Source organism: Phalacrocorax carbo, chromosome 16 (genome assembly GCF_963921805.1).
Source record: "Phalacrocorax carbo chromosome 16, bPhaCar2.1, whole genome shotgun sequence".
In the NCBI taxonomy this organism is placed as follows: domain Eukaryota; kingdom Metazoa; phylum Chordata; class Aves; order Suliformes; family Phalacrocoracidae; genus Phalacrocorax; species Phalacrocorax carbo.
This window is the reverse complement of record NC_087528.1, coordinates 13,973,085-13,998,780: the sequence shown is the minus strand read 5'-3', so window position 1 is coordinate 13,998,780 and position 25,696 is coordinate 13,973,085. Positions and strand designations below refer to the sequence as shown.

Sequence of the window (25,696 nt, the reverse complement as noted above, 5' to 3'; positions counted from 1 at the left end):
ATTAAAACAAGCTAAAACAACTTTAGGCCCAGACAAGCCCTAACACCATGTCCTCCCAGGCCAATACAACCCCCCAAGCCTTTTGCTACTAATGGAAAAACATCACATTTACTGCTAGTAATGGAGATATTAAGGAACTGAAGCATCTTAGGATAGACCATAGGCCATAGAGAAAGGTCAGGTATTGAAAAGGAGGTGTGAAAAGAAGGTAAACTGATGGCAAAGACAGTATCAGAAGACAAAGTCAGACTGGTTTCTGTTGTGGAGCATGAGTGCAGAGAACAAAATGGAGTGAAAGTTACCTGACGTCTACTAGGGAACCATAGGAAGGCTTCTACTGTGCCACGGGAAGGGAGTGTTAGGCTGACATCACTGCTGGACGTTAAATGGATTTACTAAGCTCTGTGTGGCTGAAAACTGATCAGCTCCAAAAAAATTCACTCTCATCAATCTTTCAGATAGCAACGACAGAGACGTCAGGGGTTTCTGATTTCTCATCGTCATGCTGACAGAAGGACAATCTTAAAATTTCTGGTCTGTTGGTAAGTTTGCATCTCAGAAACAGATAGTTGAAGACTCATTTTGATAATTCTGTCTTAACCATACAGACATGGAGCTGTGTTGCAAATCAGATTTCGTGGATATGACTCCTCTCGCCATGGGCTAGTGAGAGAAGCTCCTGGTTGAGGCCTACTGTTTCTACAATGCCACTACGGCAAGCACCACATTGAACAGCAGGGATCTCTCATCAGCAAAGAAAAATTCCCCCAGGCAGGGTAGTGTTTCAGAGGGTAGCATGCCAGAGACTCATCTTTGATAGGCACTGACCTGATTTGCAGGAATTAAAGGAATTGTCACAGAACTGTCACCAGCCTTCTCCAGTTTTGGTCCCAGGGGAGGCGATACTCTTCACGGTCCCCCTGACTAATTAAATTCATGAACCAAACATAGCGGAGACTGAAGACCGCCTTCTGTCAGCTTCCCAAAGAAACACGAACTGTGTTGGTTATTGGCCCTCCAAAATCTGCCTTGGACGGTGGCCAGCAAAAGGAGCAGCTCACGGCTGACATGCTGCACAGCTGGGAAGTGCTGAGGTGCTGTGTGGTGAATATAACCTAAGATGGTTTATGGGACAGAACAGTAGGAAGGCTGAACTGGCAGGAGTCACTATCAGGAATTATTGTCCTTGATTTCTCTTCACGTGAACTTAGATTTCTCTTCATACCCCCGGTACTAAGTAATAAAGAAGGGATAAGCAGATAGGGACTAGACGACACAAAGCTGTAGCATGGCATAGGTACACAAAAGTTATCGGCCAAAGCTGTGCCCAAAAGCTAACGATGATATAGACGTAACGAATAAAAACAGAAAGAAATGAGAGCTAGTGCTAACAGTCCTTATGCCAAGGAATCTACGGTCTTTATTCTCTAGATACTGACATGGTTACAAGGAGTAATTACAGAAGAAAGTGACCAAGAGGTTCACATTTTGTGCAGCCCTCAGGTCACTCTGCTGCCTCATGGCATCCTCACTCTTCCTCTTCTATCTTCTTGCCATGAAACTCCCGGCTCTTTGCTCGGAGCTTGTTGACCTGCGACTCTGCAATGTCAGCCCGCTCCTCGGCTTCCTCCAGCTCGTGCTGGATCTTGCGGAACTTGGAGAGGTTGACATTGGACAGCTCCTCCTGTGAGGGGAGAGGGAGTCGGTGGTGAGGAGACCAGGGCACGGGTTTCACTCCTCCCGCACCTGGGCCTCGCCGGGCTGCAGCCCTTCCCTGGGGGAAGGCACAGATCTCCAGCCCCCACCCACCACTGCTTACACATAAGCCTCACACAGACCTCCTCATCCTCTCTTATTCAGGACCCCACTGTGACCACCTTCACCAGTACTGTGTCATGCCTGAGAAGCAATTTTGCCCCTTGGGTTTGTCATTTGTCTACTTATTCTCCCACTACTTGCTGCCCAGCTACGAGTGTGACTTAGTAGGTTGAGAAAGCCCCTGAAGCCTTCTGCTGCTGATTACTAGCAGAGATTCATGAACTTCAGTTCACTCCAGTCAGTGCATGCGGCTCCTGGGTTGTTTAGTGTGACCTCCTGTAGAAATCAGGCTGCAGAACTTCCCTCAGTTCATCCCTGACTGCGGGGTGCCTAGAACTCAGCCAGGCGTCATGACATGACAGGAGAAGAGGATGGCCAAGACCGTTGTGTCTTGGGAGTTTTCATGCTCCTTTCCTGGTATTCTTACTCGTCTCAATGAGTGTGTTACTTACAGCCTCCTCAGCTTGTCTCTTGTAGGATTTCACTTTCATCTGCAGCTTGTCCACCAGATCCTGCAGCCTCAGAATATTCTTGCGGTCTTCCTCAGACTAAAGCCGTTGGCAAACAGGAAAGAGAGTGAATTTTTGGTTTGCCACCATTTAAGGTCAACAGCTCCTCTTGGGGCTAGTGGGTCAGCCCAAGGAGGCCTCCTGCCTTACCTGGTAGGTCAGCTCCTTCACCCTCCTCTCGTACTTGCGCACGCCCTTCACGGCCTCAGCGCTGCGCTTCTGCTCAGCATCAACCTCCCCTTCCAGCTCCCGCACCTGCAATGAGAGGCCCATCTTTGGAGCTTCCCCGCTGGCTGCTCACGTGACAGGCTTGCACGTGCACGAATACCAGCCCTACGCACTCTGGCCTCCAGCTTCTGGATTTGCTTCTTGCCGCCTTTCAGCGCCAACTGCTCAGCTTCATCCAGGCGGTGCTGCAGGTCCTTCACCGTCTGGTCCAGGTTCTTCTTCATCCTCTCCAGGTGGGCGCTGGTGTCCTGCTCCTTCTTCAGCTCTTCGGCCATCATGGCTGCCTGAGGAGAGCAAAGGGTCAAAGCCATTTTGGGGCTGGAGACGGTTTGGGGGAGAATACATCCACCACCAGCGATGAAAGGAGCCCCTGACTCACATCTGTGATGGCCTTCTTGGCCTTCTCTTCAGCATTGCGGGCTTCCTGGATCATCTCCTCCATTTCACCCTGAATTTGCATGACGTCTGTTTCCAGCTTCTTCTTGGTGTTGATCAAGCTGGTGTTCTGTGCAACAGGGAAGACGTGATTTGTACTGTTAGACCTAATGCCTCCACATCAAGCGTTAAAACTGTGCATATTGGTTATCAAAGTCTTTCACGCTGGAGTCCTCTTTAGAGCCACAGCGGCAAACCAGGCATTGGTGGCTGGCTAGCTTGGCCGTATCACAGCATGGCTGACAAGTGTTTCCAGAGTAATCTCTTAGAGGATGCCCAGCGATTGCATTCTTTGATATCCCTTGTTGAGGGTATTAATTTCCAGCAGAGCGCCTGACCTGGGTGTGGAGGAGCTGCACACGTTCAGTGGCATCCAGGAGCTCCTGCTCAGCCACTTTCCTTGACCGCTCCGTCTGCTCCAGGGCTGCCCGTAGCTCCTCTACTTCAGCCTGCAAGAGGTTTGCCCTGCGCTCCACCATGGCCACCTGCTCCTTCAGGTCCTCCTGTGTCCGGAGAGCATCGTCCAAGTGTATCTGGGTATCCTGTAAAAGAGACAAGAGAAAGCGCAAGGCAAAAGCGTGAGCTTGGCTGCCAAACATGTCAGGGATGTCCTTTGCCTGCCTGTAGCTTTGCTGAACGGACCTTGAGCACCGCCTGTGTGTTTCTCAGGTTCTTTTGTGCCTCTGCAGCCACGCGGTTGGCGTGGCTCAGCTGGATCTCCATTTCATTCAGGTCTCCCTCCATCTTCTTCTTCAGCCGCAAGGCTTCGTTCCTGCTCCTGATCTCAGCGTCCAGGGTGCTCTGCATGGACTCCACAATTCTGAGGTGGTTTCTCTTCAGCTGGTCAATCTCCTCATCCTTCTCTGCTATCTTCCTGTCAATCTCAGACTTCACCTGGTTGAGCTCAAGCTGGAGGCGCAGGATCTTCCCCTCTTCGTGTTCTAGGGAGGCCTGCACAAGTCAGTGGGAACAATGAATTAAACTAAGTCTTCCTTTCCAAGTAATCTCTTATGCAGTACTTCATGAAATCTAGGCTTGCTTTTCTGCTATCTCTGCAGATAACTCTTCCCATACTTTCTGTCTGGACATTATTTATTAGGACGGTGTGTACCTCAGCTTCTTCCAGTGAGGCCTGGATTTCAGACTTCTCCTGCTCAATCTGCTTCTTGACTTTCTCCAGCTCATGAATCGCCTTTCCTCCCTCCGCAATCTGCTCCGTGAGGTCGGAAATCTCCTCTGTGCAAACAAAGACCCACGGCACGGTCAGGCCCAGAGCAGAATGGGAAGGGCCCTGCCACACCACGGTGACAGGCATCTGTGCAGAGCTGGAGGCACAGGCCCCTGTGGAGCGGTGGGTAGTGGTGGATCGTGGGAAAGCCCTGCCAGCAGCAGAGGGCCAGGGACTTACGCTGCAAGTTCTTGTTCTCACGCTTCAGCGTTTCCAGGTGGTCCAAGGACTCCTCATAGGCATTCTTCATCTTAAAGAGCTCCGTGCTGAGAGAGCGAGACTCCTTCTGGGAGGCTTCCAGCTCAGCCTGCGTTTCCTCATACTTCTGCTTCCATTCTGCCAGGATCTGAAGAGAAAGAGGACCTCGGTATGGATGTGGCAATCAGGAGGGGATGCTCTGCCCAGGAATCCCACATCTGGAGCCCAACAGACCTTGTCAAAGTTCTTCTGCTTCTTATCCAGAGCTGCACAGGCAGCGTTCGATCGCTCCACTTCAATCATCAAGTCCTCCACTTCATTCTGCAGCCTCTGCTTTGTCTTTTCTAGGGAGGCACATTTGGCATTCACAGCTTCAACGTGTTCCTCTGCATCCTGCAGGCGCTGTGCCAGCTTCTTCCTGGGAGAGGTAAGCACCGCTCCAGGTTAGAGCTTGGACAGGAGCCAATTTTGTACTGGTCACGAGAGGGCAGTTGGCCACCTTAGGGGCTTTGAGGCTAGTGCTTTTCATGGTGGTTTTTTCTGCTCCAAGACTGCACGCAGCATAAAGGCTCTATCACTTCTGTGCCCTAACACCTACTGAGTATTTGGCCTCTCTTAGGCTACCTTGCCCTAAAGGCTACGTTTCTCCTTCCAGTCTACACTTTTCTCACAACATATTTTCCCTCTCCCCCTCCCTCTCCCCTCTACCACAGAGACAGTACAGCCCTGCCTTCGTCCCACCCTTATCCTAACCCCCTCTCAGAGAGTCCAATTTCCAATTTCCCTTGACAGTCTCTGTTCTCCAGCCATTCCACATCCCTCTTCCCACGTACTTGGCCTCCTCCAGCTCCTCCGTGCGCTGAATAGCGTCTGTCTCGTATTTGGTTCTCCACTGGGCCACTTCGCTGTTGGCCTTGGACAGGGCGCGCTGCAGCTCCCCCTTGGCTTCCTGCTCCTCCTCATACTGTTCCCGGAGCAAGTCACAGTCGTGGCGAGCAGACTGCAAGGCGTGGGCCAGGGCGTTCTTGGCCTGTGGGGACATTGGGTTTGGTAACCTGAATACTTGTCTGGAGATGCCTCTTGACAATGACATTATAACAAAACTCCTAATTAGGCAAATGTAAAGCTGGGAGCTGATGAAGCCTTCATCAATGTGTTCTGGAGGATCAGGATGTGTTAGTGACAGGTGCCCCGGGTACAGTAGTAACTGCTGTTTCTGTAAATGTTTTGACATATGTGTCTGAATCCTGCCTTAGAGAGTACCATCAGAATCTCATGAAAGCCTTGTGGATGACTTCCTCCAGCATCAAAATCATCATGCTGGCTTCCCTCTCCAGCTTCTGAGTTGGGGTACGTGCATTTCTGGTGTTCTGTCCAGTACTACATGTCTTTGGGGGAAGAATGTTGGGCCATGTTTGGTTTTACAATATGAAAAATCCTAGGCAAGATTTTCCAGATTCATTGAGCGGTGATGTAGCTTCTTAAAAGAACAGTTCTATCCCCAGGAAAAACCTTTTTATACTAAACCTCCTCACCTTTGTTTCTTCCTCTAAATGTCTCTTGAGTTCCTCAATCTGTTGGGTAAATCCTTGCTTGCCCCTAGACAGCTGAGAAATCAGAGCATCCTTTTCCTCCACCTGGCGTGAATATTCACCTGGGAAGGGTACCGTTGAAAAAGGTGACTAGACTATTAATAATCTTACAGTTTCTCGCCTGTCAAGCAACGTAATCAGGAGTGGCCTGGAGAGGTTACACCAGTCATCACGTTGCACCCTGTGGTACGCTCATGGCGCGCACCTCGGGAAGGAGGATGTGGTCTCACCTGATTCTGTCTGCAGACGAGCCCTTTGGGTATTGAGGTCATTGATCATGCGCTGATTCTGCTCCTCCTTTGTTTTAATCTCACTCAGCTGGTCTTCCAGAGTGCGGCACATCTTCTCCAGGTTTGCCTAGATAGCAAACACAAGGAAGGAAAGAGATGAACTCCTGGACTCTGCCTTATCCTCACAGCAAGGATCCTTTTTGTGAGAGAGAATGTGGCTGGTAGAGGTAGCCCATGTGCCATCCCTTGGCCCTGTGAGCACATCCTACTGCAATTCTATACCTTGGCTTTGGAGACGGACTCCATGTTGCTGGCCAAGTCGTCAATCTCCATCTTCAGCTCACTCTTCTCCTTCTCCAGCTTCTGCTTCACCCGTTGCAGGTTGTCGATCTGCTCCCCAAGCTCAGCGGTGCTGTCCGCATGCTTCTTCCGCAGGGCGGCAGCCGTCGCTTCGTGCTGCAGCGTGGCCTCTTCGAGGTCGCGGCGCATCTTCTGAAATTCTGCCTCACGCTTCTTGTTCATATCAATCTGAGCTGCCGTAGCCCCTCCTGCTTCCTCCAAGCGCTCGCTGATCTCCTCTAGCTCCCTCGAGAGGTCAGCCCGATGCTTCTCTGCTTTTGCCCGAGAGGTTCGCTCTGCCTCAATTTCCTCCTCCAGTTCCTCAATACGAGCCTGGGGAACATTTAGGGACCCTTCGCACCCAGGCCCTCCTCCTACCTGAGCCGAGACTGGGTGAGAGAGGGGAAGGGACACAGACTTGCCTGCAGCTCCTTGATCTTCTTCTGTAATTGCATGCCCAGGGCTTGCTCATCCTCAATTTTGCTCTGGATCTGGCTGATTTCAAAGTCTTTCCTTTGGGCAAAGAAAGCCATGTTAGTGCCTGAACAAAACCACCCAAGCGCCCCAGCCCAGCACTCAGGTGCCCCACAGACACACTCACTTCTTCAGTTTCTCGTCCAGCTGCTGCTTATCATTTTCCAAGTCCATTATGCTGTCATGGGCCAGCTTCAGGTCTCCTTCGAGTTTCCTCTTGGCTCTCTCAAGGTCCATGCGCAGTTTCTTCTCTTGCTCCAGGGACCCCTCCAGCTAAACAGAACAAGACCATCGGTGCTCTGCCAGCCACGTCTCACTCCATACCTGTCCTGTCCTTGCTCTATGCCTGTGTGCTTACATCGTCCACTTGCTGCTCCAGCTTGGTCTTAGCTTTGGTCAGCGTATTGACTTTGTCCTCTTCTGCCTGCAGGTCATCCAGTGTCTGCTGATGGGCCTCTTGGAGGGCTTTCTTCTCTTTTGTCAGCTTGGCAATGTTCTCGTCCAGGGCTGCCATCTCCTCTGTGAGGTTTTTCACCTACAAATATAAGCAAGTGGGTGGAAAACATGCCTGCTGTTCAGTGAAATTTTCACAGTTCTTAGCCAAGAGTTTAATTTCTCCCTCCCCTTCTCAGATAAGGCACAAATCAAATATTCCAAAGCTAATATGTGCTGAGTTAGCAGGCTTTTTTGCTCCAAGAATATGCTATTGCTTCACCCTTATGTGATTCCCGTGTTTGTGTGTACCTTGTTTTCAGTGGCATGCTTTTCCTTCTCCACTTTGGCCAGCGTTAACTCAAGGTCATCAATATCTTTCTTCAGCTCTGAACATTCATCCTCCAGTTTCCTCTTCTTGGCTGTCAGCTCAGCATTAATTTCCTCCTCATCCTCGGCTCTTTCAGTCACCTCCTTAATTTTGGCTTCCAGCTGGATTTTGGTTTTGATGAGCTGGTCACATCTTTCCTCAGCATCCGCCAGGCTATCTGCTTCCTGGTGGGGAGACACAGAGTTTTGGGGGTTGACATGTTTTGAAGTTTCTCCGCTCTGCCTTTTGTATCTCTGAGTAGGCAGGTGCTGAAATGGGAACTGAACCTGGCCTTCCTCTCCAGCAACTGGAAGATCTGTTTGGGTGTTTAGTGGGAAACCTAGTCACCTGGAATCAACACTGATTCCAAATATTTTGTGTCTCTTAAAAATGTGTCAAAGAGAGGGTAGCTGACAGAAAAAGTGTTCAATAACTTCTTCTTTTAAACTGACTCTTCATGAACCTCATAATATTTGTGGAGTAAAGGCTTTTTGGGAATAAATTAGTGGAGGAAGTGGTGTTTTGTTTTCTGTGAAGAAGTTGCCTTTTCCTAACTGGGTTTGAATGGGAAGCATCCACATTTCTGAAAGTAATCAAGGCCTTCTGGTGTAGCCGTAAGTAGGAAGAGTGGGTCCTTCTCAGGTTTGCCTTTATTCTCTTAGACAGATACTCTGCTTTGAAAGTTGAGCAGATGAGTTATTTCCCTTCCGGGTCAGAGCTCTCTGCTGTGGATTACGTGTTGGTTAGTGTTACATGGCTCTTTCCTCAGACAGCAGGAATGCCGAGTCTCATGCGGGGCTGCCACAACACTCACCATGCCCCTGCTGTGCCTGTTTACTCAGTGTTAGCGTGTGTGATTTAGACTGTTTCCTACTGCACGTTAGTCAGCTTCCTGTGAGTCTCTGCTTAGGGTAAGAACCATTCTGGCTGTATATCATTCTTTTCCCAGGGACAAATGAACGGTGATACTCACCGCCTGTACTTGGAGCTGCAGGTCATTTTTCTCCTGCAGCAGGGCCACCATTTTCTCTTCCAGCTCCTTCCTCTTTGCCTCAGACTTTGCAAGCTCTTCCTTAGTTTTCTCAAATTCCTCCTTCATGTTGGCCATCTCTTTCTCAGATTCTGCACTCTTCAGCAAGGGCTTGATCTTGAAGAACAGCTTCATCCAGGGCCAGTGCTTCACATTCATGAATGCACGAACATTGTACTGGATACAGAAGATGGATTCCCTGAAATAAAATTCACATGGCTATTGCATAGCTTCAGTGTGATGAATTTAAACTTCATTAGTTGAGTACTGTGAGAGCAAAATAAATATGAGAAATGTCTACCTCCTCTCCACCATTCTCCGATACTCCACTCTCATCAGGAAGCCCCTGCACCTGGCTTGTGTGCGAGTGATGATTTCTGCCAGCTTGTCATCCCTCATCTCCTCCAGGAGTCCCAGCAGTCCAGCTTTGAAGAACACCTTGAGAATGGAAATGTTGCAGCAGGTCATTGTTGGGTAGTGCAGAACAGAGGCACAGGGCCTTTCAGCATCCTGAATTAGAAATTAATGGCCATGACCAGCCTCATCTTGGACCCCCGCCCAAACCCTCTGCCCAAGGTTCTGCAAGCTTCGTATAAGTTTAGCCTTAAGCATTCAGTCCCCATCTGAGCTAATGGTATGAGTTATGGTTTCCAGTTCAGTAGCAGCCTCACCCACACCTGTACCTGGCCATGGAACCCAGTGAGCTCTACCATGATTTGTGGACTTATGTCCTGCCTTGATGTTAGACCAATCTCATTGCTGTGGATCTGTCCAGGAAATAATGAATAGTGCCTGGGCCTTGTTAATCTATCTATATCTGGCCCTGAACAATCTAAAAAACCAAGGCTTTATGGCTTCACCTCAGACCTTCCTTATTGTCACAAACCTGCCTGATGATCCTGGTAGTCTGGACTCTTGGTTGAACCTGACTACCGTTCTAGGGACTTCCCCACTTGCCGTGCTGTGGGGCTGGGCACCTGCTGATTGAGGCCCATTTCCTGCTGTCTCTGTTACTGTGCTATGATCTCTTCCTCTGGTGGAGCAGCTTGCCCTTACTGCTCCCTGACAAACTTTTTACACAGGCCTTGTTTCTACCTTGGTGTGACCAAATCTGTACTGAGTGTGGTCCACATCGATGGACCCAAGGAGCTTCTCTGAAGCCTTCTTGCTGTCCATGAACTGTCCCTCTGGGATTGCACTTGCATTAAGCACTCTGTATCTGCAGAAGAAAACAGAATATGAAGAAAACCCCGTCACAAAAACCACCACTATGATTGAACCTCACAGGCTTCTCAGACTGTTGCACTGAACCAGCTTTATGCCTGAAGACAGTTCATCATTTCAGAACAGGCTATGGAGAGTGTTTTTGCTATTATATCTAGGTACAAGAGAATCCTGATATCAGCAAAATCATATCTTCATGAACTGATGGTGAAAATTTCTGTATTACTCCTCAATACCAATTTAAAGTATAATGTTTAAGTTTGTTAAGATACTCAGGCTATTCAGCTCGGTCTGAATGCGGGGGAAATAAGGAGCACTCTTACCTCTGTTTGAAGTCAGCATACAGGACTCTGCTGGGGAATCCTTTCCTGCAAATTCTGATGCCTTCCAGCACACCGTTGCACCGCAGCTGATGCAGCACCAGCTCATGCTCCATGGCACCTAACAAACACCACCATTCGTGACTACCCCATTGTTTGATACTGAGGAGGAGATCTTCTGTGGCTTGAGTTTTCCTCCTACTGGATCCCCTTACCAGGTGTTTTTGTTTCATTTGGGATGATGCATCGGACAAAATGGGGGTGAGTGCTTCTCAGGTTGGCCATCAGCTTGTTTAAATTCTCCTGTGAGATCATGAAATAAAGTTCACATTATTAAACTCAAGCACTAGAAGCTTAATGGTGGATGTATCAAACTGAGTATTTCAGAATGCAGACCTGTCTTCTCTAAAATATCTTGCAGAACTCCCAAAAGGAAACATGGAACTGAAGGCTTCCAGATTTTTGGTTTTGAAATTCTTTTGTAGACTAGTGGTTAGTATTACTTTTCCTTGATCTCCTTATAAAAACACAGAGCTCCTTTTACACTCCTTTCCATCCACATAGTATTTCTCGTGGTATTTAGTTGGGCATTTTAAGTGGTCTTGGCTAAGCATGGCTAGCATCTGATTTGGCAGCTAAATAAGTTATTTTTAAATGCATAGAATATTTGTACAGCCCATATATATTGAAATTTTTAGTAGTAATTTAATCTCCCTAAATTTCTCCACCTCAGCCAAATGGAAACCTCAAAAACATAATTGAAAACTGACCACAAAATTAATTAACTTGATGTAATTTAACTCTTTCCCCATTGAAATTGCCATATTGTCTTACAATCTCAAGGTAATTTATTTTTGCTTTTGATGTTTGATCTATTCTTTTGAATTCTATAATGTATCATTACTGAAAATCTTCATAGATATGTAAAACAGCAATACCTCAAAAATTTCCAAAGAATATTTTAAGGAAGTTCAGCTGATTTTTTATTCACTTCCAGTATAAGTAGATGAACTTCAAACTTTGGAGATTTTTTTTTTAGAATATTCAGAGAGGTAATAACATAATTAAGGCAGGTGGAAAAATTAGCAAAAATATTACTATGAAATATCAATAGTTACCCGGAAAAAAAAAGTCTAAGACAATTTACTAGGGAGTTTTAGGAGGCTGACAATATAATTCTGTCTGCTGAAATTAAAGGAAGACCATGCATGCATCAAGGTAGAGATTTTGTGGTGTTTAAGGGGGAAATTCTATAATTTCCAAGGATGAAAAGGGAAGGATTTTCAAGGATGGCAAGAGGTATGACCAAAACTAAAACGGAACTTTCAGATTCAAAATAATATTCCTTTCCTTCTTCAAGGAGATAATGAATTCTGCCCTTACCCGGAAAAGAGCTGAGACAGTCTGGAAAGAAGAACCCTTCTTCTTACCACCCTTCTTGCCACCACCACCACCAGCCTCTGCAAAATTCAAGAAAATAAGCAGATGTCTTTAACATTGCCTTTGAGATCCCTCTTTGTACAGAATGAACACATGGAACATAAATTTTACAGAGCTTACCTGCTTCCCCACCATAGGCAGCAAAGAGTAAAGCCAGTGTCTTCACAGAGGATTTCTGGTACAACCCAATGACAGTTTCATTCAGAGGGTCCTTGTTCTTCTCAAGCCAACCAGAGATGTTGTAGTCCACCGTGCCAGCATAGTGCACCAGGGAGAAGTGGGCCTCAGCCTTGCCTTTGGCAGGCTTGGGCTTCTGGAAGTTGCTGGACTTGCCCAGATGCTGGTCGTAGAGCTTGTTCTTGAAAGAGGTGTCAGTTGCCTTGGGGAACATGCACTCCTCTTCCAGGATGGAGAAGATGCCCATGGGCTGGAAGGTACCACAAGAAGTGACAGAGAAAGGTGATAGTGATGTGAAGCATGTGCTATGAACATCAAAGGCACCAGTGTGTTGCTGGTAGCCTCTCAGCCTGGGTAAGGGCCTAAGTTTGCCAGGAGTTGTTCTCAGCCATGGACCTAATTTCCACCTTCCCTTACCTTTCTGCAGCCTGCCTTCACGGAATTGGTAAGAACGTCTGCCCAGTTCAGGTTAGAACTGGCAGTAGAATTGGAAGGAGAAGGAGTAAACAGAAAAATAATGCTACAAGAGTCTCAGATGTGTGGGGAAATCAGGAGAGATGACATTTGTTTCCCAAATTTGTGTGTGGGTGTCTGATTTGAGTCTTCAGAGGAAACAGGAAAGGAAGCTGACTCCAGTTTGGTTTGAAAAGGTCCATTGGAGGGAGTCCAGGCTACCTTTTCCATGCCTGAAGACCAGGTAATGCAGGATTGATGATACAGAGTTGCATTCCCTAAATTCTCTTCCCTAGACTAAAATAAACTTCAGTGCAAAATATTTGGTTTAACTGACACTGAATGCCTGGCTGTGAGTTCTTGCTGAGCTCAGCCTGGCTCAGAAACATCACAGAATTCCAATATACATCCTAAACTTGTATGGAAAAAAGTACCTTCTCAATGAGCTCAATGCAGGCAGCCAGGTCCATCCCAAAGTCAATGAACTCCCACTCAATTCCTTCCTTCTTGTACTCCTCCTGCTCCAGCACGAACATGTGGTGGTTGAAGAACTGTTGCAGCTTCTCATTGGTGAAGTTGATGCACAGCTGCTCAAAGCTGTTGAACTGCCCAAAGTAAGAAGAGTTGTGCAGGTTCTCAAGGTGTGGCCAACACCACAGGGTTTTGCTAGCATTCTCCTAAAGCTGTTTGAAGATCCCTAGCTGAAACACCACTCCTAACCATACTGTAACAGGATGTGTTTCCTATGGCAGGACTTCTATGGTAAAATTCACTGTTCCTGAAGAACTTTGTTACTCTATTTTTGAAACCAAGCTAAAAGTAACATTTCTTTTTTACTGTGCTACTCAAAGGAAAATCCTTCAGTAACTTTAGCTGCAGCATCATGTAGATGCCTCAGCTGTCTATGTCCCAGAGAGTAGAAATCTCCTTATTGACCCACCCAATAATTTCTCTGTTCTCAGATCAACAGTCCGGGGGTTACTGGGTTTCTTAAAAAGAAGTGTGTTTCTGAGTCCTCTTGACTTCTCCCTGGCCCTCCCTTGACAGTGGTGCCAAATCCCTGTTCCTTACATCAAAGATCTCAAAGCCAGCAATGTCCAGGACACCAATGAAGTACTGTCTGGGTTGTTTAGTGTCCAGCTGTTGGTTGATACGAATAACCATCCACAGGAACATCTTCTCATAGACAGCTTTTGCCAGGGCACCAACTGCATTGTTCACCTGACGCAGAGAAGAAAGGACTGGAGTTACCTCCTAGGGTCAAAGACAAAAGCTCAAGTACTCTTTCAAGCTGTTTTCAAACTATCTTCTATTTACCTGTTCCACAGTTTGACCTTTGGTCACATATTCATTCCCAACCTTGACACGAGGATAACACAGGGCTTTGAGCAATTCAGCTGAGTTCAGACCCATGAGGTAGGCAGCCTTGTCAGCCACTAAAGAGGGAGAGATAAAGGGAAGCATTTAGCTTTGGATGATGGCTATAATTTGGTCAGTGTGAACAACTCTGCAGTTCATGTTCTAGAAATTGAAAAGTATTGGTCTGGTCCAATACAGAAGGTCTGGGAAGGAATGTAAATTCTGGGAGCTCATGATGGCATTCTTTGAAAGCAAGTGGTTGAAGGCTTGACACTGCTTGAAGGTATTGCCCACGATCAGGAAAGCACCTCTGGAGTTACACAGACAATGAACAAAGATGCTTTTCCTCAGTGGTGGTGACTCAGGCCAACAAGGCCCTGTGTCTGGAGGCTAACATATCATCTCTGGAAACAGACAAGTTCCTTGAAAAAGTCAGTAGCTCAATTTGCTATTACCTTCTGTGCCATCGGGCTCTGCCTGCTCCTCTCGTTGCTTCTGCTTGAACTTCAGGTTCCCATAGTGCATGACAGCCCCTGTCAGCTTGTAGATGGCTGTTTTTTCATCAGCCGTGAAGCCCAGGATGTCAATGGCACTCTGCAGTTGAACACAATGAGCACAATGAAAATACGTGTCCTTAGTAGGTCACCTCTGTCACCTTCAAGACATGTACAGTAGGTACCTTTTTGCTGTGTTACTTACATCTGTAGCCATCAGCTCCTCCTGGTCATCAATGCTGGGAACAGTGACCTCACCTTGACTCACATAGTGGAAGTCAAAAGGGTTGGTGGTAATGAGGAGCATGTCTGAAGGCAGGAATAGGCAAGACACAGGCTTAGTTTTGCCAACCAGGGAACAGAGGGAGCTGTTGCTCAGTGATTATCCTCAAAAAGACATAATGGTCTTTCGTACCAATTAGCTCTGGCTTCTTGTTGGACATAATCTGATAAAATATGTGGTAGCTTCTTTCTGCCTTGAGCTGGAAAGTGACTCTGGACTTCTCCAGCAGATCTGGCAAGCAAGGTAGAAAGAGTTAGGCACAGGAAGGCAGATGGGGCTGGGAAGTTGGCAAGGACCGGGGTCAGGCCAGGGGAGCCTCTTACAAGTTTCAATGTCAGCAGAAGCCAGTTTGCCTGTGGCTCCAAAGTGGATTCTGATGAATTTGCCCTGTTAAGTGGAAAAAGAAGCAGCATTTCAGCCAGGATGGGTTATTCCGGCACCTCCTTTGCATGGAATACTGCTAGGGCCATCGCTTATCTTGTAATGAGGGGGAGAGATTTTGTCCAAAGCAGCAACTTACAAAGCGTGAGGAGTTGTCGTTCCTCACGGTCTTGGCGTTTCCAAAGGCCTCCAGCAGTGGGTTGGCGCTGATGATTTGATCCTCAAGCGTTCCCTGCGGGATGACAATAGTTATTGCTGGTTTTCCTTTCCAAAAATCATGTCAGGAACAGAGGGAAGCATTGCTTCAAGCTAGTATCTATTAATTAATGATTTTGTCCTCCAGCATTCCCTATGGGATGCTAATCATTCCGTTACAGCATTTAGCTGACATAGCAATTAATTACGTGACAAGTGTTCAGGCTTTTCTTTCTGACTCACCTGCATTTTCCCTGACTGCTGCTCCTCCTTCTTCTTCTCCCCACTCGCTGCAATTGTTGCAAAGTACTGGATGACACGCTTTGTGTTCACAGTCTTCCCTGCACCGGATTCTCCGCTGCCAAACAAAGAGAGAAGCAGAGAGCGTGTGGTCAGGCAGGAGGTCCCCTGGCACCCGGCAGCCCCTCAGGGACCCGAGCAGGGAGTGTACGTACGTGATCAGGATCGACTGGTTCTCGCGATCTGTGAAAGAGGCAGAAAAAATATGTTCTGATTGGCTGTCTTGAGCAATATAGAACACAATGTGTGTGATAAATACACATAGTGCTTGTAGAGACCCACTGTATTATATGGAGAGGGCTGGGGTTATCAAAAGATTTTTTCAAATTTTTTTGAGACCTTTGAGTTATTCTTTTATACTCCCTTTTTATTCATTGAAATAGGACATTTCTTCTTAATTTAACCTATTTCTCATACTGATCTCTGTATGAAAAGAAAAGTGATGCAAGAATGCCTATTACTTTCTATTGACTTCAGGAAGCCTGGAGTATTTTCTTCCTCAGAGAAGTCTGTTCTAGACATTGGAAGGTTTCAGTATGAAAGAACTCCCTGTAGAATCCACACAGATTAATACGAAATATCTTGTGTGCCTTTTTAAGGTCCCAGTAAGTATAACTACCTGCTTATACATCAGTGAGTCTTCAAACAATATAAGAATCTGAGATCAGCTTATACCCATTTCCTTGTAACAGAAAATACTTTGAGAAGTCTGATTAACTAGGTCTCATCTCCAAGTAGCAAGGGGTTGTAGCCACTAGCTGTATGGGCCAAAAGAATTCTGATCTCCCCCTTACTTAACTCATTTGTTGAAGTGTAGAGTTTTAATCAATGTTAGAAAAGCTTGAAGATTTTTTTCTTTTTTTCTTTTTTTTTCTTTTCACTTGTGAATTAAAATGATTTAATTCTTTCTGAGATGGGAAATAATGTGGGGGTTTTGCTGTTTGCTGTTTTGGCTTTTTTTGTTTCACATTGTTTCTGCTCATTTTTTGTTTATTTCTGTCTTTACATGTCTGTATTTAAAGGCACTAACTATAGAAGGGAGACAGAATATAGCAAATGTGAAAAAAATGCTAAACTACATGTTGTTCATGAACTCTGTTCCAGTGTTGAAAATGGAATTGGAAAAGGAGGGAAAAAAACAGCTTATCATTTATCTTTATTCAATATTCAGGGATCTTTTTTTAACAGTTAACATTATTATTCTGTGATGTTCAGTAATGTCCTTGTGGAATCATGAAACATCTGTAGATGTATGACCATCATATAATTGATTCATTTCTGTATATTGCAATTTTGGTGCACAGAATTCTAGTCCTTTCTGGTAAACTAACTTACATGCCTAAGAAGCAAATCTTTAATGCAAGGGTATTAAATAACAGGTAATTTGAAATCAAGGCATTTATCATTGTTTCCAGAGAGTGCAATTTTGCTAGGATTCTGGCTCTTGGTCTTTCCCAAGAAGTTGTAAATATCAGAATAACACTTGAAATCAGATAATTTGTTTTTTCTAACAGTGTGTTCATGAAATCAAAGCAGCTAGAAATTAACCTACAATAGTTCTGGAAAAGATTAATTAAATTGTACAGAGGTCTATTAATATTTTCTGTCATAGTTTGAGCAAATCAGATCTCAATAATAGCTAGGGTAGAATTTTTGTTTCATCTGACTCAATCTTATTAATTATTCATCACTGTAACTTTTTCAGAGCTCTTGTCTACATTTTAGCAGTTAGAGCTTTTAGAATGATTAGGACAGAACAGTGTCTCATGCATAATACCAGTAACTGTTAAAGTAAGTCAAAGTCTTATGCTGAGGCTTACATCACTACATATAGAAATATTTTTTTAAAAAGACAAATGTTATATTGCTGTGAAGATGCTGCCATTGTCTCACCAGTCAGCATGAACTGATAGGCGTTGTCAGAGATGGAGAAGATGTGTGGAGGGGCCTCCTGGCGCTTCTTGCCTCGGTAGGCCAACACCACCTCCGGGTTGTACACCGGCAGCCACTTGTAGGGGTTGACAGTGACACAGAAGAGACCCGAGTAGGTCTGCGAGGAAGGGAGACACCACGTTGGCTTCCACGTAGCCTGGCAGAGCAGTTCCTCCCAGCTACACAAAGGAAGGCTGCTGCTGCTACTTACGTAGATCATCCAGGCTGCATAACGCTCTTTGAGGTTGTACAGCACAGCGGGTTCGTGGAGGTGGGTCATCATGGCCATGTCCTCGATTTTATCATACTTGGGAGGGTTCATGGAGAAGATTTGATCTTCCTTCACAGTCAGGGTCTGTCAGACAAGAAAGTGATGCATCTATGTCAGCTAAAAGCCCCGAGTGGGAATTACGTACAGTTTGAAAGCTTTTGGTTTTCCTCACCTCTCCACCTTCGGTCTTGACAGTGACCTTCCCTGATTCTTTGCTCTGGATTGTCCCTTTCACAAAGGATTCCTTAGGATGCACCACAAAGACTGAAGTCTTGGCATCAAAAGGCTTGTTCTGGGCCTCAATTCTCTCCTTTTCTGACTTTCGGAGGTAAGGAGCTGCCTCCCCAAAGGCTGCCATCTCAGAGTCTGGAGAGGCCATGGCTGCAATTTGTTGGAGGCACAGTCAGCTGAGTACTCTGTAGGAAAGAAGATAACATTGCATCAGTGAGTGAACAGCTTTATGTGGAAGAGTGGAAACCCCTTGCACTTAGATGTCTTCAAATATTTAAATAGGTATAATCAAGTCAAAAGTTCGATTTAAACTTTGTAGCCTTGGCTGAAAATACTTGTGTACTTTTCTGAAATCTGAATCCTTAGACATCTAGCTATGTAACGACATATGGAACAGTTGCTTAGTGTTGCAGTATTGTAATACAGTTTAGCAGTATTACTTCAATGTCGTAGACTAGTGAATTTTGACTTTTTCATAGCAGAGACTGTGCATTAAATAAGCCTCTGATATTTTTTTTTTAAATGCTACCTGAGAGTCTCTGAGAGACTTCCTTGTCTGATAGCAAATAGTAGCTTTTCACTGGAAAATTTACTTGTTATGGACAATTCATCTTGCATTATGACGGCTATAAATGTCACTATTGCATGTTCTGCTTTCTAGAAATCTTAAACCGTTGGCTTTCTTCCTGTTCCTTAAAAGTTGGTAAATTTTGGTATTAATTATGGCGGCAGAGACTGGAAGTCAGTCACTGCTGTTTGAAAACAAAGCAACTCATTTTGTGTTGCACAGAAATCCAGAAATATATTAGCTGAAGGAAAAAATGCTGCCTTCAAACCTAGAATAAAATCACTGGTGGTAGAGACAGTCACTGATAGAAATTGATATCCAAGTCTTATGGGAAGTTAAATGGAATAAAATGGTATATTCTTTGCCCAGAAGTTCACAGGAACCATACACTTACCTTGAAATTTTCTGTCAGGACTGGGCACAGCACTCCAAAGAGACTTTTATAGAGTCTGGTATGCAGATGCTCTGGATGTTTCCTTTTCCTTCAGTCAAAATATATGTTGGCAAACCATCTTTGGCAAAACATTGTCTGGCAAACTTAACTAACAGCATAATTGTCATTTGATTTGACTAGATATATTTAGAAATGTTTTACATCTTACCATTCCTGTGGCTACATTGCCTAAAAATAGTCTGACAGGGCTATTAATAATGGAATCTTGACTGGTCAAGGCACTTAAAGAACTTGGATATAGAATTCATAGGTTCCTCTACTGTCTCTACCAATTAATTGATCTTTGACCCAGGCAAGATTCTTAGACATTTCTGTGCTGCAACTGTTCCAGAAGAAAAATGGGTATAATACAATGAAACTTGTGCACATGGTCCTGTGAATACAGAATCTGCCTTTACAGCATGACAAAAGACAATTCTACAAAAGACAAATCATGACTAAATGCCATTCAGTAATTTATTATGTGTTATATTGAAAAGGGGAAATCCAGACGAATATTGTGAGCCAGTACTTTGACTGCAATAGTGCAAGACACAGAGGGAATCCCAGAGACAGCAAGTCAGAACAAGTTCATATTTGGACACGTAAGTCATGCCTAGAGTGTGTAAGGTGACTCCTTAGCTATAAAAAGAAATAAATATCTATGAGAGCAAATCTGAACTTGGTATTTTGCAGAAATTGAAAAATTCAAAATGTGCATACTGGAGAAATGTTCACTGTTGCTGTAGTGATTCATAAATGGTATTAAAGTCTTACCTAGTCTTAAACAAACAAATTACTCATGGTACCTTAAACCAAAAAAAAGAAAATTCTTCTGCTTCTTTTCAAACTACTTTGGTTTTAAAAGATTCAGTGCTTTTGTTACAGATGTAAAAGAAAGCTGTAACATTAAATAACTAACACTTTTATTAATAGGGAAAATATTCATAGTCAAAGATAGTTCTCCTTTTCAACCTTTATTAAAGATACTCTCAGTGTTAACAGGGACAAGCATGCAAAAGTAAACTCGACCAAGAAATCCCTTTAACTCCAAATCTATGTACACTCAATAAATACAGTCTGATACTTCCCATTTCACCTCACACAAACAAGAACTGTTGACATGCCTTAAAAAGCTTAAGTTTGTGTCTCCAATATGCAAGTGTACATTGTCAAGAGAGATCAAGCAATGTCCTTAACCAAGTCAGAAAGCAGGGGAGGTCCCTGAAGCTATTCACTACCTACAGCTCCAAAACACTCACTCCTCCACCCAAACACAACTCTACATGCAGTCACACACAGAGCATACAGTCGAGATCCTCTGCACTCTGATACACCCTCAGTCCAGCACTCCCATCCCATCGCAAGTATCTTGCACGTTTACCCATTCATACAGGTCCAGCAACAAAGGCTATCGACACAGTGCTGCCTGTGTCGGAGCACTAGAGGCGGTAGGCCGTCCTGTACAATGCTGATACTCTGAGAAAGGGGTAAGGTGCTGGTAGTCCTGGAGAGTGACTGATCTAGTTCTAGGAAAAGGGCACTGTCACTTGAGCTGCTTTAAACACTGTCAGATCTAAACACGCTCTTCTCCTGCTTGTTGGCATTTTGGATGTTAAAAGAGCTCAGTGGCTAAGGCTTGGTGAATAACGCAGGGGCAAGGTCAGAAAAATGATGCCAGTGATCTAAGGGAATATCCAGCGTCGGGCACTGGCCTGCACCTGAAGAGCTTGTTCCAAGGAGGGCTCTGGCACTGCAGCACCCCCTTTTCTGGAGCTCAAACCCAGAGCTCACCCCTGAGCTCCCTGTGCAGGGCATGGGGAGGCTGATGGAAACACCCTGTGCCCTGCCCAGGAGGAGCCCAGGGACAACCAGTGGGAAATGGTTGCACAGGGATCCATCTAGCACATGAGTTGGCGGGGCGCATCGAGAGGGCTTTAAGCTAGGTTTGAAGGGGGAAGGGGATGTAGCCAGGCCCACTAGAGAGGAGCCTAGGGGTGACGTGCGAGGGCTGGGGGTGAAACCGATAGCCCAGCTCAAGTGCATCTACACCAACGCACGCAGCATGGGCAACAAACATGAGGAGCTGGAAGCCGTTGTACAGAGGCACAGCTATGACTTAGTCGCCATCACAGTGACATGGTGGGATGACTCTTACGACTGGAGTGCTGCAATGGATGGCTATAAACTCCCCAGAAGGGACAGGCAAGGAAGGAGAGGGGGTGGTCTCGCTCTGTATTTTAGGGAGTGCTTCGAATGCACAGAGCTTAGCAATTGTGATGATAAGGTTGAGTGCTGTGGAGGGAAAGGCTGTGGATGTTGTCTACCTGGACTTTAGCAAAGCCTTTGACGCTGCCTCCCACAGCATCCTCCTAGAGAAGCTAGCGGCTCATGGCTTGGACAGGTGTACTATTTGCTGGGTAAAGACTGGGTGGATGGCCGAGCCCAGAGAGTTGTGGTGATCAGAGCTAAATCCAGTCGGCGGCCAGTCACTTCAGGGCATGGTTTAGGAGGCCCGGTAATGCTGGGTTGACGGTTGGACTTGGTGATCCCAGAGGTCTTTTCCAACCTTAATGATTCTATGATTCTGTGATCTGTAGTCCTGCCTCTCTGGGCAATCTCTGAGTCCCATGGACATGCAGAAGTCAGAGGACAGAATCGTAGTGTCATAGAATGGTTGGGTTTGAAGGGACTTGAAAAGTTCACCTAGTGCAACACCCCTGCTATGGGCAGGGATATCGTTGACTAGATCACGTTGCTCAAAGCCCCATCCAACTTGAGTTGAACACTTCCAGTGACGGGGCATTCCCAAATTCTGGGGCCGATCTGTTCCAGTGTCTCACCAGCTTCATCTTAAAAGAAGAGTCTCCCTTATATCCAACCAGAATTTACCCTCTTTGGTTTTAAACCTTTGCCTCTTGTCCTGTCGCTACAGGCCTTGGTTAAAGGTCTTTCTCCATCATTCTTGTAAGCCTCCTTTATCTATTGAAAGGCCGCAATATGTTCTCCCCAGAGCCTTCTCGTGTCCAGGCTGAAGCGGCCCACCTCTCTCAGCCTTTATTCATAGGAGAGGTCTTCTAGTTGTTGCATCGTTTCTGTAGCCCTCCTCTGCACCTGCTCGAGCAGGTCCATGCCTTTCTTGTGCTGGGAGCCCCAGAGCTGGATACAGTACTCCAGGTGGGGTCTCATGAGAGCAGAGGAGAAAGGGAGAATCACTCCTCTCTGCAGGGCTGCTCTCAATCCAGTCATCCCCTGGTATATACTGATAGAGGGGATTGCCCTGACCCAGGTGCACGACTTTGCACTTGGCCTTGTTGGCCTTCATCAGGTTCACATGGACCCACTCTTCAAGCCCATCAAGGTCCCTCTTGGTGAGGCTGAATAGCCTATGGTTTCCCAGGTCCTCCTCCTTGCCCTTTTTGAAGACCGGAGTGACACTGGCTACCCTCCAGTCCTCAGGCACCTCTCCTGTCCTCCATGACCTTTCAAAGATGATGGAGAGTGGCTTAGCGACAGGCTCTGCCAGCTCCCTCAGCACTCGTGGGTGCATCCCATCGCGGCCCATGGATTTGTGAGGATCCAGTTTGCCTAGGTGATCTCTGACCCAATCCTCCTCAACCAAGGGGAAGTCTTCCTTTCTCCTCCTCCTGGAAAACACCTCAGCATGGCTTGCGGAGGTGAAGTCCCGTAACTGTCGTGAGCCACAATGGATGGCATAGCCTAACCTGAGCTGCCCATTTTCCCACCTAGCTGCTCCTGCTACCCTGGCCATTCTTGTTAGCTGCCTCTATGCCAGTAGTTCCTCCAGCTAGTTACTCCTTCCTCCACCAGTCTCTCCAGCCAGGCCTTCCTTCCTCACGCTCCCATCCCCCAACTGCTTGTGCCCTGCTGGCAGTTCTAGATACCTGCTAGCTGAAGGGACCACCTTCAGCACTGACTACCAAGCAACTTCTTGCAAACCTTCTGCCTTTAGCAAGGCCCCATGGAGCAACCAGACGGCACAAAGTCTGTGCTGCTGAATGGCCTGTTTGAGAGAAACTGATGTGCCTCTGCACTACCGTAACCTTTCCTTCCCTTCCTGGCATGCCTGCCGTTTTGACAGACATGCCCCTAAATACAAGCAGCTACAAAGCACAGATCAAACATACTTTGGGTCTGCCCATTGGTTCCTTGTGTCACACTGTGCTTCCTGTTGCCAGTGAAGCCTGTGACCATCTGCAGGCAGGGGAGGGTCTCTTTGCCCTGCACACTGCAACAAGGATACTGATTTGTACCAGCCAGTGGACAAGGCTGCGAGACCTCCGACCTCAGCTAGCGCTTTGAGGCTTGGCAGAAAACCATTCCTTGACCTCGGCCCCTGGCCCCTACCATCTGGTAGATGACTTTGAAAAAGCAGTCCCTGTGGGATTTGCAGCCTGCAGGCGTTAACAGCCATGTTGTCTGGATTAGCAGAGCATGCTTGTAGGGATCAGTGCACCCTGTGAATCACCAGTGGATCGTGTGACATGGAAGGTCTGGCTTCAAGCTAATGTGTAACAAGGCAAAGTTCATAGAAAATACTGGTTGCTGAGGTGGGAGATGCAGCAGAGGGGACATATCAGTGTGTCAGCAGAGCACCCACAATTCCTTCCTTCCTTCCTTCCTTCCTTCCTTCCTTCCTTCCTTCCTTCCTTCCTTCCTTCCTTCCTTCCTTCCTTCCTTCCTTCCTTCCTTCCTTCCTTCCTTCCTTCCTTCCTTCCTTCCTTCCTTCCTTCCTTCCTTCCTTCCTTCCTTCCTTCCTTCCTTCCTTCCTTCCTTCCTTCCTTCCTTCCTTCCTTCCTTCCTTCCTTCCTTCCTTCCTTCCTTCCTTCCTTCCTCCCTCCCTCCCTCCCTCCCTCCCTCCCTCCTTCCTCCCTCCCTCCCTCCTTCCTTCCTTTCTTCTTCAATTTGTTTCACATCATGGATTCTTCCTCTCAGGGTTAATGGGATGGTGTCTCTCATGGGCGATGTTGTACGGCACTTCCTAGGTTCAAAACTAAAGATATCGTAAACCTCCGTTCAGTAACAGGTAGGGATTGCATTTGTCCAGCACTGAGGCCAAGGTGCTTAGTGGTGCAGCAAAAGCATTTCCAGCATGAGCAGAGACAAAGGATGTTTGAAAACCCCACTGTAAGAAGCGCAGCTTTCAAGTGGAGTTGTCAGTTTATGCTGCACCTCTTTGTTAGGCATGCTGAGAGAGATGTCAGCAGACCCGATGGGCAGTCTGACAGGGAATGCCCAGCCTCCACTGCAGCAGTGTTTCTTCAGACAGCAGTCCTCTGTGTAAAAGGAGAACTCCCAGGAATGCTAGCCCAAGCTGAATGGAAATGCCAGCACCCTAATCCTTTGGAGGAAAACTCCTCTTCCCTGTCCTTCTGTTAAGACACGGCTGAGGCTGGAGCCCGCATATGGCATGGACACACTTCCTCATTAAGGAGCGTGTTTATTCTGCTGACGGGCATTGAGTCATGTGGAATTAAATATGAGGAGCGCTTTCTCCATGCCTAGCATATGAGGTCTGCTCCACGTAGATGTTTGTGGGTCACCTGGTTAAGAGATGTCCTATCTCAGGATAGCCATGAAGAGACCGGGACGGCCTTTTGCCATCCCCTCATGCTGCTTCTCCACTCAGGGACCAATTTCTGTCCGTCTTCCCCAACCTTGCAGTGGGTAAAAGGGAATTGAATGCATCTTTCCTTTAGGGAGTTTGAGTCACAGCTTTTTCCATGGATCGTGTCTTCTCTTTCCAGTGATGGCATTCTTACATGGCTTCCTGCAGCCTGAAAGAGACGGAGCATCTCAGTGGAGAACGACCAGATTGTCTGACCAAAAAGGTAAGCAGAGTGGCTTTCCTGTCATTTCAAGTTGGGCTGCGCTTCAATGAGCACCTGGGTTGCACAGTTACTCAGGCGCCACTTAGGTTCTCAGCTAATGTCTCTGGAAGCAATCGCTGCTGGGCAGCAGGTGACTCCTGCTACAGGGCAGGCGAGGGAGGGAACAGGCTTCTTGGGTAAGAGCAGGGAAGGAACTGGGTCAGAAGTGAAACAACAATGGCGACGTGCCACCAGATAGCCAGCAGCCATAGTGTCAGGGTGCTCTCACAGTACCTGCATCCCTTGTCCTAAGGAGACTCCCTGCTCACCCCACTAAAGGCTGCTGGGGGCACACCTTTCTCTCCGTGATGCTTGCACCTGGCAAGGACTGAGTTTAACCCAAGAGATGGGGATGTTGTCTGACCTCTAAGCAAGTAGATTTGGGAACATGTATCTCATATCCTGTCCACCTCAAGCTGCAATAGCCACTTTGCTTGGTCACTGCTTTGCCAGGCAGCACAGGTGTATATTGCCATTCCTTCCAGATCAGTCTCTTCCGCTCCCTGAGAAGTGCCTCCAGTTTGGCAGTATCTTGTAGGGTGACTCGTTGGGTTTCAGAGCAGAGCCATGCCGTGACCCCACACTGCTCTTGGCCTCACAGTTTAGTGATGCTTGGACTTCACCTCTTTGGGCTCCGATTCCAAAGCCTTCCTGTGTGCTGGACTGTATTTCTCCCAGCTTTCCCAGGGAGGTCCAGTAGTGCTCTCACTGTGGCAATCCAAACATCTCTTGCATAAAAACTGTGGGATTCAACAACTATGCGTTTATACCTGTGTCTCCTTGGGGTACCTCAGTTGGTGGGTGTGTTATGACTGGCAGCCTCATTTCCTACTGGCAAAATGGGTTTGGAGTGGAGGATGC

At 46.6% G+C, this 25,696-nt stretch overlaps 1 protein-coding gene across 1 annotated transcript; it reads right to left on the bottom strand.

Moving 5' to 3' along the window:
• Positions 1-1,406: 1,406 nt before the first annotated feature.
• LOC135315975 (myosin heavy chain, skeletal muscle, adult) lies at positions 1,407-18,091 on the bottom strand. Its single transcript, XM_064467260.1, has 38 exons — positions 17,885-18,091; positions 17,653-17,796; positions 17,403-17,559; positions 15,665-15,692; positions 15,453-15,567; positions 15,154-15,246; positions 14,957-15,020; positions 14,766-14,864; positions 14,556-14,659; positions 14,312-14,450; positions 13,815-13,933; positions 13,569-13,718; positions 12,932-13,102; positions 11,988-12,294; positions 11,811-11,887; positions 10,643-10,730; positions 10,431-10,548; positions 9,979-10,102; positions 9,185-9,321; positions 8,827-9,082; positions 7,796-8,038; positions 7,410-7,586; positions 7,179-7,324; positions 7,000-7,090; positions 6,521-6,910; positions 6,239-6,365; positions 5,952-6,070; positions 5,250-5,446; positions 4,651-4,834; positions 4,399-4,564; positions 4,102-4,226; positions 3,633-3,941; positions 3,329-3,532; positions 2,935-3,060; positions 2,669-2,839; positions 2,478-2,582; positions 2,271-2,366; positions 1,407-1,684 (listed from the first exon to the last, which is right to left on the bottom strand). The coding sequence occupies exons 1-38, from the start codon at positions 18,089-18,091 to the stop codon at positions 1,529-1,531; spliced, it is 5,829 nt and encodes a 1,942-aa protein (XP_064323330.1). The 3' UTR covers positions 1,407-1,528.
• Between the last annotated feature and the right edge of the window lie 7,605 nt (positions 18,092-25,696).